The 12729-nt window shown below is 32.7% G+C and overlaps 2 protein-coding genes across 2 annotated transcripts; one reads left to right on the plus strand and one right to left on the minus strand.

Annotated features, from left to right (window-relative positions):
* Positions 1 to 856: 856 nt before the first annotated feature.
* Positions 857 to 7757, plus strand: LOC139871725 (alpha-1,3-mannosyl-glycoprotein 2-beta-N-acetylglucosaminyltransferase-like). Its single transcript, XM_071859459.1, has 19 exons — positions 857 to 1266; positions 2019 to 2069; positions 3618 to 3705; positions 3940 to 4002; positions 4119 to 4153; positions 4249 to 4325; positions 4769 to 4814; positions 4939 to 5001; positions 5103 to 5169; positions 5278 to 5346; positions 5426 to 5495; positions 5596 to 5657; positions 5761 to 5850; positions 5939 to 6033; positions 6143 to 6205; positions 6286 to 6324; positions 6413 to 6583; positions 6690 to 6807; positions 7359 to 7757. The coding sequence occupies exons 1-18, from the start codon at positions 1198 to 1200 to the stop codon at positions 6804 to 6806; spliced, it is 1335 nt and encodes a 444-aa protein (XP_071715560.1). The 5' UTR covers positions 857 to 1197; the 3' UTR covers position 6807; positions 7359 to 7757.
* Positions 7758 to 9054: 1297 nt separating this feature from the next.
* LOC139872986 (uncharacterized) lies at positions 9055 to 10880 on the minus strand. The gene is made up of 5 exons (XM_071860914.1): positions 10613 to 10880; positions 10336 to 10519; positions 9788 to 9994; positions 9469 to 9660; positions 9055 to 9388 (listed from the first exon to the last, which is right to left on the minus strand). The coding sequence occupies exons 1-5, from the start codon at positions 10693 to 10695 to the stop codon at positions 9251 to 9253; spliced, it is 804 nt and encodes a 267-aa protein (XP_071717015.1). The 5' UTR covers positions 10696 to 10880; the 3' UTR covers positions 9055 to 9250.
* Between the last annotated feature and the right edge of the window lie 1849 nt (positions 10881 to 12729).

Below are 12729 nucleotides of genomic sequence, written 5' to 3' on the forward strand. Positions count from 1 at the left end.
TCAAGCCAAGTAATTGTTATTAATAAATAACAATTAGTATTACGTAGTCATAATATTCCAATTATGACAAAAGTTTAACGTGTACAAAGTACATAGCTCGTTTCAAATGACAAGTGACACTAACGGTCGTAAAAGCATTCGAGGATCAAGTTAAGTGATTACGCACTTAACAACACGTTGTAAGATACTAACGAAAGTAATTAATCCTGAATAAAGATCCCAGAGCATAAACTAGCTCAGTACGCATATATACGCAGATTCGTGAAAGTATAGAGCACAAAAATATAAGTCGAAAAAGTCGGGTCGTTACAGAATGCATTGGGTACTTTATAAAAATGAAATAGATAAAAGTTGTATATTATATTAATTACTATACTAACTATTAGACAACAATTATTAGACAACAATGATGAATAGTATCAGGGGCATGTTCGTCTTTTTTACCTATTTTACCGTAGTAACGGAATCACTGTAGCCGTTAGCACTGTAGCAACGGAATCACTGTAGCATTTTTTTCGGTTCGTTTACTGTAGCTTTTTTTTCTTTATATTTTTTCTCTACCCGTTATAACAATTTTTTTTTTTCATTTTTGGTTTCCTTTATATTTTTCTCCACAAAATAACGACTTAATTGAGTTAAATTTTTAAAAGTCAACAATTTCATAGCGAAACGCGGAGATATTTAAAATAACATTTAAATCTTTGATGGGTTATAGCTTTTAGTTCGACTCGAGTTGCGCTTTAACGACATCATCGTTAGCCACGAAATAATTTTACAAACTAAACGCAATAAAATACATTAAAAACTGAAACTATAGAATATACTGGCACTGTTGGTGGGTAACATTTTGGTAGGAGTATCGATATCAATCCCGATTCAACTGTTCAAGCGAAATATAAAAAAAAATTAATCAGAATTTCGTATCTAACAACTATCGAGCCTTGAGGTTTAGAACAATACCCTAAATTCAATACAGTCTCGTTAACCAATCCAAATCCATTCAAATCAATCACAAGTTTGACTTGTCGATCTGTAGCAGTTGTTTTCTTTTGCAAAAATATTGTCATCATCTGATTCGAATTCAGCTGGAGAACACACAGGATTTGTCATCACAAAGTACTGATTCTCGATTTTAAGAGGATCGAAGGTTTCGGTTCATATGCAGTTCTGAAGCTTCTGATCTGATAATAAACAGAAATGGTTAAATGGTCAGGCGGTCTCAAATTCCTACTTCTTCTTGCTGCTATTGGATTCATCTATACACAGGTTATATATATGCACCTATTATACTTAAATATGTTTTTGCATTATAATTTAAATTTTGTTGCATTGTCATTTACATTTAATGAAATTGACAACTATCTAGCAATGATATATGGGCAGTCTAAATTTTGGTTAGTTACTGTTAAACACAAGGGCGTCTTAGAGGGTGTGCGAGTATAGGTTGTCGAACAGGGTCCGAATTTTTTTAAAAATGTTATATATATTTGCGGTCTATCATGTCACGGGAAAGATCACTAACGGTGATAGCTATTCAGAACGACCGATTGAAGTTTATTGATTATAAAAGGTTCATCAATGACTTTGCTTCTAAAAATGCTAAAAGAATAGGTTTATTTGAATGATAGTTTACGTATAATGAGGTGACAATTATTTGAGAATAAAACACTTTGTTACGATTGTTTTGCGCACTTTTTATTATAATGATTATTTTTAGTATTATCGTTTATATGTATTGAAAAATTTAGCGTGTTTAAGGGCCCGGTTTTTAAGTCTCGAACAGGGACTTATAAATTCATAAGACTACCCTGGTTAAACATAAGATAGGACACTATAACTTTTATAACATATAGTTGATGTTTGTTATTAATGTGAAAAGCATTTGGCTTATTTAAATGATTTTAGCCTGCAAACACAATAGAAATTGATAAAATATGTGGTGGACATATAATTATACTGTTATAAATTTTGATTTACTTTACTGTAAAAAACCTTATCTTGTTTATATATCATACCAGGTGAGGCTGTTCAAGGCACAGTCAGAGTATGCCGATAAAGTTGCAGCTGCAGTAAGTCTATCATATACTATTTCACTTTCCATAGTCTATACTTGCATATGTATATTCATTAACGTTTTATGATGCTATTACTCTCCGTCTTTGAAGTCTTAATGAATTGCGTTTTTTAATCATGTTTTCCTAGTTTACTTTCTTGACTTTAATTTTCATGGAATCCTCTTTTCTTACTTTTCTTTTAGCATTAATTATCAGTGGTTAAGCTTGTGTTATATATCTCGCTTAGTGGGATTGTTTTGGAATCAGTTCTTAAGATGGATAAACACACACATGTCTCTCACTTGGTTTGATTGATTAACGCAATATCTGCAACAGTAGCTGTAACTATTTTGTTTTATTTTTCTACCACTACATATCTGAACTGTTTAACAATTATAGCATGTTTTTGACTACTGCCCTTTTCTTTTCTAGTTTATGTCGAGTGATGACGAGATTAGTTGGAATTGTTTGCATAAAACTGCTTTTGACATTATTCAATACCTCAATGCTTAAGCCCGTGTTTGCAAGCCTGTCTTGGTAGGCATGTTGTAGAAATTGGATGTTAGGATCAAATATGCACCGACAAAATTACAAATGTTGATTGCGAGAATTGTGAAGATATCATGGAGTATACATGGGTAAATAGATGAGGTTTTTCTTGTTTGAGAATTTTTTTAAACTTAGAGGTACGCGTCCTAACCGGGCTATTCTGTGACTGTTTTGACCCTTTCCCTGGCCACTCGAAGATTTGCTGCTTGTGAGGTTTGAATGAGGTTTGAACCTGAGACCGGTGTTGCAAAACTCAATATTACTTGGCGAGTACTCAGTATTTGCAACTCGGGGAGTACTTGGTGATACTCGGCTAAAACTCGGGATAACTCACAAAATTGTCTATCAAAATCGGTCAAAGTCGAACTTGGTCAACATCCAATTACTCCCTAAAAAGTCCAGACTGAGTATTCCCTGAGTAGCAAATTTTGCAACCTTGCTTGAGACCTCTTGTGAGTACATCAGGACGCCAACCGTTAGGCCATCTTGCAATTAAACGATCATTGAATATACATGATTAAACAATTTGCTTCCATCAAGAGGGGTAGCTAGGTATTATGAGATTTTCGGGTTTTGATATATTAATAGAATAAGTATCATACTCAATTGTCAATCATAATAGCCAAACTAGTAAAGTTGTACGATTTTAATTAACTTAGTTGGGTTTGTGAAGGCTTTGAAAGAATATAACTCCATATCCACCAATAGGATATTTTAATTGGTAATTTTCATGCACCATATTAGGTTTGTGCGTTTGGATGAAGCATATAGCACTTCTTGTAGTTATTTTGTAGGTAGCATCAAATCTTTTTTTTTTTTTAAAGGTATACTTGATGAATTCTTTGCCATATTTTGACTAAACATGTTCAGTAAGTGAGTTAATAAGTACTCTATTTGTCTAGAATAGAAGGCATGGCCTTATCTATAGAAAGATTATTTAAATTTATAATTGTATGTTCTAATACCTAAAAAAGTTCCTGCATAAAACTAGAATGAACTATTGGATCGTAACAGGTGGAAGGGGAAAATCATTGTACCAGTCAGATGCAGTTACTGATTAGTCAGATAAGTATGCAGAAGCAAAGGCTTGTAGGTTTAGAAGGTAAGGGTGATGCAATCATGGTGTGATTTATTCATTTTCGATATTATCTGTTTTTTATGCGCTATCATGGACTTAATACATTTGCATGGGTTTCTGGTTTAAGTGGTAGAGTTTTGTTAATAACAGTTTACTACATATAACAAGTGATCATCATTGCATTTCTTTTACTGTTTTTACATTGGTAAAGTAAAAGAATTCGTATCAAGCCTTCTGCATCTGTTTCTTTCTTTTCAGAAGTAGTTCAACGCAAAGAAGAGGAGTGCGAGCAGCTGAGGACACTAGTTCAAAATCTTGAAAGTAAGTTCAATAGTTTGTACTACTATCCGTTTCTTCTTTTAATATATGAAAAAGTAAAAAGTATAAATTGTTATCAATTGGTCTGTGTGTCTGAGCTTTATCTTATCGATTTGTAGGAAAAGGTGTGAAAAGTTTGTTCGAACAAGTTCAGGTTGGGATGAGAATACTAAAATTATATCTTTCTTTTTTTTTTGTTGAAAGAACGATTCTGTTACATAGTGAAAAATCGTTCTACTTTATTTGTAGGTACCAGTGGCAGCTGTTGTTATTATGGCTTGCAACCGTGCTGATTATCTGGAAAGGACCATTAAATCTATACTTAAGTATGTTGTCTACTTTCAAATACTTCTACTTTCATAATGTTTCAACCGGGTCCCTGAACTTTCAACTTGATGTCATTTACATTAAATTCGGAATAAAATTTGAATCCAGTCACTTCAAGATGAAAGCAATACAAATTTTGTTTACACCAAATTTAAAAATTGAAACTTTGTATAATATCCATTTTCTTTAGGGATAATCAAGAATCACACAAACACATCAGAAAACAGCAAGGAAATATGAATTTAAGCAAACAAAAAAAAAAAGAGATAAAGAACACTGAACTGTACGGGATTCAATAGATTAATGTAATTCGTTTGGTCCACGTCTGCACTAGCGAGTCAACTTTTAATGAATTCTCGAATCAGGATTTACATTCTATTTTTAATTTACGATACTTCAGCATCCGTTGGCTAATTATGGTCTCAAATTTTCATGAAATCAGATATCATGATTCTGTTGCATCAAAGTTTCCAGTTTTCGTATCCCAGGTATATTGCATTTGTCATTCTTTTTAGTACACACAGTATCTCTTACTTCTATAAAGACAATAATATAAATATATTTCCTAAAAACTATACATTCGTCACTCTCTACACGTTGAACATTCGTCAGGACGGATCGAAATCTGATGTGAGAACAAAGGCAATGAGTTACAAGCAGTTGAACTACATGCAGGTACATTTTTGTCATCATAATGATAATACGGTATGTTAACTATTATATGATAGTGTTTAACTAATCATGTTACTTGTAAAATGTGTTTGCAATTGTTGCAGCACTTGGATTATGAACCTGTGCAGACTGAAAGGCCCGGGGAGTTAATTGCATATTACAAGATTGCGCGTAAGAGATGCATCAGACTTTATTTTTATTTTATTTTTTACCTCAATTTTATTTGTATCTGCAGTGAGGGTTAACTTTTATCTCACAGATTAACTACCTTATTTTCAGGTCACTACAAGTGGGCATTGGATCAATTGTTTTACAAACATAATTTTAATCGGGTCATCATACTTGAAGGTAAATATATTCTACTTTTCGTATGCATCATTTACTCTGAGATTCTTAAAAGCTGTAAATTATTATTTATTGTATGCAGATGATATGGAGATTTCTCCTGATTTTTTTAGTTATTTTGAGGCTGGAGCAGACCTCCTTGACAAAGATAAGTACGTCTTCATCATGAACTAAATTGATATTTGTTATCTCTAATTCTTAGTTTTTATTTTTATTTCTATTATTTTACATCTCGGATTCTTTTAAATATAGGTCCATCATGGCTATATCCTCGTGGAATGACAATGGGCAAAAGCACTTTGTGCACGATCCTTGTAAGTCTACAGCTTACCCTCAAGAATTTTTGTGTTAATTTAGATAAAATAAAATAAACATATGATTAAGTGTACACACTGAAAAATTTGGTTAATCTTGCAGATACATTATATCGTTCAGATTTTTTCCCTGGTCTTGGATGGATGTTATCTAAGCCTACATGGGACGAGCTATCTCCGAAGTGGCCAAAAGCATATCCTTTTATGCTAATTTTTATTTTATTTTGTGGTTTTTAAATTTCTTCTATTTCATAACAAAAGTTTTCTTTGACTATGGATTACTTACTGGGATGATTGGCTACGGTTACAAGAAAATCACGAAGGGCGGCAATTTATTCGTCCAGAAGTGTGCAGGACTTACAACTTTGGTGAGCATGTATGTATCTCATCCCACATCTAAATGTCATAATAATATTAGTTATTAGGATACCTTAAAATTTTTTTAGTTTAGTTTGTCTATTATATTTTCGTTTATGTTTGTACAGGGATCTAGTTTGGGTCAGTTCTTCAATCAATACCTCAAGCCTATTAGGCTGAATGATCAAGCGGTATATATATGTTTGTCTTACACTATCTAGATTGTATCTGCTGGTACTTTGTATTAATTACTGTGTGTCGTTTAAAATAGATTGATTGGAAATCGATGAACTTGACCTACTTAATGAAGGTATGAATTACATTTTAAATTCTATTCAATAATGAAAGTATAAAGATATAAATATATACTTATGAAAAATGATATCCTTCTATTGTAGGATAATTTTGTTCACCATTTTGCAAACCTGGTTAAAGGTGCAAAACCTATTTATGGACCAGATTTTGTTCTGAAGATAAACAATATAGATGGAGATGTGCGGATACAATATAGGGATCAAACACATTTTGAAGAAATTGCTCGCCAATTTGGCATTTTTGAAGAATGGAAGGTATATTCATTTAAGCATTTCTTGGAAAAAATAATTACACCAATTTTGGTGCATCAATTATGCAAATATTTTTTGGTAATTAACTTGTGTTCTTTATATAATTCAGGATGGTATACCAAGAACCGCATATAAGGGAGTTGTTGTATTCCGGTTCAAATCCAATCAGCGAGTATTCCTGGTTGGGCTAGATTCGTTGGAACAATTAGGGATCCAAGACAATTAATGTAAGATTTAGTGGGTGCCCACATATTTTCTTTTATTGTTTAGTTCTATTATATATTATATTATATATTATCTTGTAAAAAAGAGAGTATATTTATAGTTTTTGGTTGTGCTAAAATGACAAAAATCCATTTTTAACGACATAACTTTCTAAATTTGAACATTATGAATTTATGATCACCAGGGCTAAATTTTCAACGGTTGAGATAGTACGATTTACTCTTAAAGGTGACAACTTGGGTCAATTGGGCAGGTAGTTCATGGGTCAAAACGAGTAAATTTTGTAACAGGACCAGGTCAGACCAGGCTGGTATACCGTATACCCGTAGCCTAGTTCTTTTTACTAAATAATGGAGGATTAATGCCAAAAAATTACAATTTGGGTTGTTTCGACCCGTTTACTATGACACTATTATTTATCTATATTTAATTTTAATATTTTGAGTTTGATTCATAAATATCAAGTTATACAAGTTTCTTGCCTTGATATTTGTACCGATCAGTTATCTAAACTTTTATAGAAAATGCTAAGACAACCAGTTTTCCGGTGCAGATGAGTACTGTAGCATCCTCAGGTGAAATATTCGAGACGATAGTGATCGAACTTGAACATGTACCAGTTTTGATACCTTTATCAAGAAAAGTAGCTGAAACAAGCAAACATGTTTCAAGTATCGTTGTATCTTCCTATTGGTGGACAACCTTTCTAATTTGTCAAATTTACTTGGGAAAAAAAATGGGTGGATTTGTAGATGCAGAGTAAGACAGGTATGTTCTATAATGTTGAGTTCGGTGCATTCAAAGTACCATTTAGTAGTGGCCCTTACTAGATATATTACAATTATATTCATTTTACGATTATGACTTTTACCTTCATTGTGATTCTTGGAAAGCTATTTAACATTTATATTTTGAAGTTCTAAAAAACTTGATTGAGAGATTGGCCATTGAACAACACACCCATGTCACAAAATGCAAGATAGACCTATGTTTATCTGCACATGCAATTGTACTAGTCATCATTTTGAGAAATCTCTCTTCAGATTTATTATAGTAATTTAACCAGAAAGTGCAAAACTCTATGTTATAACAGGTGTGACGATAATAATCAGTAAACAGAACTGATAGTATATTTGGATTTAAGATTTTGAAAAATGGTTCTCTTCATATTTTGACCAATCTTTCTATGGTTTAAACTGATTAAAACTGAAATCGTACAAGTTTTATTATTTTGCTGGTAAACGTTTCAATATTGTATTTTTGTTGTTTTTCAATCTTTGGCATGGTTATATTAGACTACAAAACGCAAACTCTCATAAACCAATGGTAATATAGCTAAATATTTCTTTAGATGAGAGTACGAGGCAGCATATCAAACTCCGCTAATTGCTATAATTGCTCTATGTATGTATCTTTTTCTTTATCACATAAAATGACCAAACGAATCCTTGGAAAATACTACCATTATTACATGAAACCAACTTCCTAAAATTTATTATATCCTACATGTTAGATAGCGTACATCACATAGACTTATATCGTCCCGTAAATGTGTAAATATAAAAATTATGATAGTATTGGATAACTATTTCTATATCAGTACAAAGTTATAAACTGAAAATAAAAGAAGTATTTAAAAGATATGATATTTATTAAACACATCTTAATATTAATATTGCACTCAAAGATTTCTTACAATATTGAGAGAGAGAACTGTGTAGACTTTGATGCCCCTCGAATGAAAAATACACAAACTTATATAGGCGGATTCATATGGCATATTTAATCGAATATTCGCACATAAATTACAGAAATATGATAATGTATCTAATATGCATTATTTAGACACAAATTTCTACAAACGGAACCTACTAATTTTGACGTTAAGGAAAAGGTCTGGCTTCACACACTTAAAGTAGCCGAGATTTTCAACATTCCGGGGCTATCATTATTTTTATTATACACGAGGTTTATTACACACCGTTTATTTTAAAGGTGACTCTAGAAAGTGGTCCCACCACGCGTCGCTTGTTACTCCGAGATTTTCAACATTCCGGGGCTACCATTATTTTTATTATACACGAGGTTTATTACACACCGTTTATTTTAAAGGTGACTCTAGAAAGTGGTCTCGAGACACACTAGAAAGTTCATACTAAAATTAAAATAGATAAATAATATATGGGACATATTCATCCAAAATTTCTTCAGATCAACATATGTGGATAATATTTTACAGAGTTAAGTAGCATTTTGTTACATGTATATATAAGTACACATTCTGTCACTCACAGCTTTCCGTATGAAGAACAACGATTATTCATGGCAGCTTTACATCTATAACACAAATTCCACGGCAAGCATGTAGCAGCTAATAGAAAAAAAATATATAAAAATCTATAAACGTTTTGTAGTCCGATTTTGCACATAGGCATAACAACTCACTCACGTCTTGTTTTTCTGTATCGTGTATGTTTCGGTCAGCTCTTTCCACAAGCCATTTTCCAGATGCCTTTCATAGAAGAACACTTCACGACTTGCTTTTACAGCCAATGCAGATGTGCTTCGGGTACCATATCGTTTCTAATCGGAAAAATATAAAAAAACTCAATTATAAATAGATACTGAATTGCAAAATATAAGAAGTTGAGTACCTTATTTACCTGGGGAGATACTATGTCAACAAATACAGAACTCAATTGGTACTCGAACTCAGGAGAATATATCTGAGGAAGCATACTAACTTCATCTTTAATGGTGTTTCGCATCAGTTTATCAACCATCTCATTAATAGGAATTTCACCTTCACCGTATTGATTCAAAAGATCTCTAAAACCATGCTCCAATCTTTGAGCCTAAGTACGGAACAAATAAGCAAATATTACAAAATGTAACTTCAGTAAACGTTAAGATGCAGTTCTTTTGTTTTATTCGGTTTGTTTGATCATTCAAATTATAAAGCAATCGTGTTGACGACCTCACCTTAGGCCAGGGAGTGTCTAGACTTGCATTAGATAGCACGTGGACCCCAGGTGGAACTGTGACCACGTAACACGAATCTCCTTTTAGTCGATTGGTTACATAAACCATACTCATCGACAAAAGATCGGCAACTATGAAATTAAATCCGTTGTATTGATCTGCTTCCTTCGCAACTTCTTCTGCAAACTCCATGGGCGTTTTGTTGCTCTAGATTATCAATATTGTTAAAATCAGAACGCGTGTCTAAATTCAATTCAAATTCTGCCGGAATCCCATTAGATTCCGTGAGCCAAACGGGGCATAAGATATTCATACAATCACTCTATTAAACTAAGATATTGATACAATCTCTCTAACAATCATAAATTAAAAAAATTTCACCATCTTCATAAAGATTATAGCATGTAATTTCCATCCCTCAGCTTCCAACTAAAACTTTGCCATTGCTTTATAAAACATATATATGAATTTGATTCTAAAAGCAATAGATCGAACAGTTGGTGTGCAATCAAATTGAACACACTTTCAGAAACATAAACCCAACCAACCTGCAAAAACCGAACAGGGAGATCACCCCTACTCTTAGCAGCTGCCATCTTCATAACTTCACGAACATTCGTAACAAAAGCTACTCTACCATTTTTGTTAGAAGCTAACCATGTCCCTGAAGCTGTCACATCTCTACCACCCAATATTTCCTCACCTTCCCACCAATGTAACGGCTCCGTTGGTCTAACATATGTTTGAAATTAAGAATTAAAAAAGATAAATTGATACAATTAAACGGTAACTGTTACGAAATATGATTAATTTGGTTGAACTCACCGGTCATGGTATTCATCTCGGTTGAGTAATAGAAGAAATGGATAGAGTGGATGAGATTGCCATATGAACACTGATATACACATTCTATCGATTGATATGAAAGTTATTGCATAAACGAGTATTAATTTGTGGATTTATGTAAGAATCAAGGGACCTGGTTTCGCGCGGTGAACAGGTGGCGCCGCCGGTAATTTGTAAGTTAATTGTTGTTGAGTAAACCACCGATCAGAATCAGGATGTCAACCAAGTTGTTTGGCCGGAAAACAGATTTATACCGTCATGTTTTTTATTTTCCCTATTTCTATTTTTAATATCCAAATATATAATATAAATAAATAAATATAAATATTTTATAAATATGTGTTATAGACTTTTTTTTCATAGGGAAAATTGATTGAAAATGTATTGAACTTTCACCATATTCTTATCGTATCCATTCAACTTTCAGATCTGCTATTGCATTCATTCAACTATTTTAGTTGTTCTATTGTGTGTATTTAACCTGTTATAGTAGGTCAACTTTAGGTCACATCAGTTTTTTTTTTCGTAAACAAAATACATTATTGATCCCTCATATTTGTTAGATATTGCATCATTTATTTTTCCTAAACAAAATTACATCATTCATTCCTCACATATATTTTATCTTATATCTTCATCTTTTGTAAACCTAAATTTCATGTTTTATAATCCAACAATCATTAACCGAAACTCATTCCAGCTACCCACATTCGAGGCGTAGATGGTACAAATTTTGTAGGGAATAGTGCTACTGAAGCAAATATCAAAACAGCTAACAGTAACACCGGTTTGCTAAAGTCTAGTTTCCAAATTCAAAAAAGGTATAACCTATAAAAATTTATATTCACGCCAGTAATACCGTCTGGATCATTCAATTTCACAAAATCGCCCTTGGGATCTTCTATTGTGATCTTTAACTATTGTTACTACATTATTCTCTTCATACTCGTCATGGTAATAACAAATTGAAATTATTAAGTGAGTTGAATTAGTGAAAATATTAACACTACGATCGGTGGATATGTAGAGAATTACTCACATCAATCAAAACTTATATGAGACTGAATAAAAGGTATTATTAAATCGAAAAGGAAAAAAAGTGTGAAATCGGGAAACAAACGTTTGATTGATACTGAGTTTAGATCTTTGGGAAAGCTTGATAACGTTTGATATATTTTTGGATTTGATGATTGATAAAGTTTAGGTTAATGATTGGGAATAAGGATCTAAGTTCAATTTGGTGTTTGATTTACAAAATAAGAAACACCTAATTTGTGTTTAAGAAAATGAAAGAATAAAGATGTTGTTGTAAAAGGGTTTTTAGTACAGAGGCTAGTATTTGATGATAAAGCATCTGGTAGGAATGGTAGAGATGATGAATTTAGAGAGGTGAGATGAATTTGTTATGATGTTGAAGTTTAAGGACTGAATAAAAGAATGATGCAAATCATAAGGACTTATTTAGTAATTATTTATACATATTAACTTGATACCTGGTGAACAAGTTACCTAACTTGATACCTGATTGATGTGAGATCGGAGTATGATTTTTTTGAACGATAAATCTATGTTACAAACTTACACCTAAATTTATCCAAATAAATTTAAACAAATGCATCCGATTAAAACCACCATACCACTGCCAAAGAAGCATTGCTTCTAACGGCATCCCCTTCACATTGTGTGTTGGGGCTGAGGATTAGGTCATGGGTTCGAGCCTCGCTCTGCCCATCCTATTAATTAATCTGCCTGAAATATGGATATCCAGATTGACCTCAGGGGGGTTTTCTCCCAGATCTATTCAGGATTCAAACTCGGTCCGTCAGCCCCTAGGGATGGTTAAAGGATCGGGTTCCTGTAATGCGATTCGGGTTTTCTCCCGAATGCGCGTGTATGTGCAAATGATGAGTGTCGTTGAAATAAATGATACGCTGATGCAATCTTGCCGTTAAAAAAAAAAAACCATACCACTGAAACGATCAATGTACACCAAATCAACATACAAGACACATGAAATCCACCTAATTAAGACCTCGTTATACAATTATCACCAAAATATGACAAACCAACAAACATGGATGGTCTAAAAACAAACA

Source organism: Rutidosis leptorrhynchoides, chromosome 10 (assembly GCF_046630445.1).
Source record: "Rutidosis leptorrhynchoides isolate AG116_Rl617_1_P2 chromosome 10, CSIRO_AGI_Rlap_v1, whole genome shotgun sequence".
NCBI classification, from domain to species: Eukaryota; Viridiplantae; Streptophyta; class Magnoliopsida; order Asterales; family Asteraceae; genus Rutidosis; species Rutidosis leptorrhynchoides.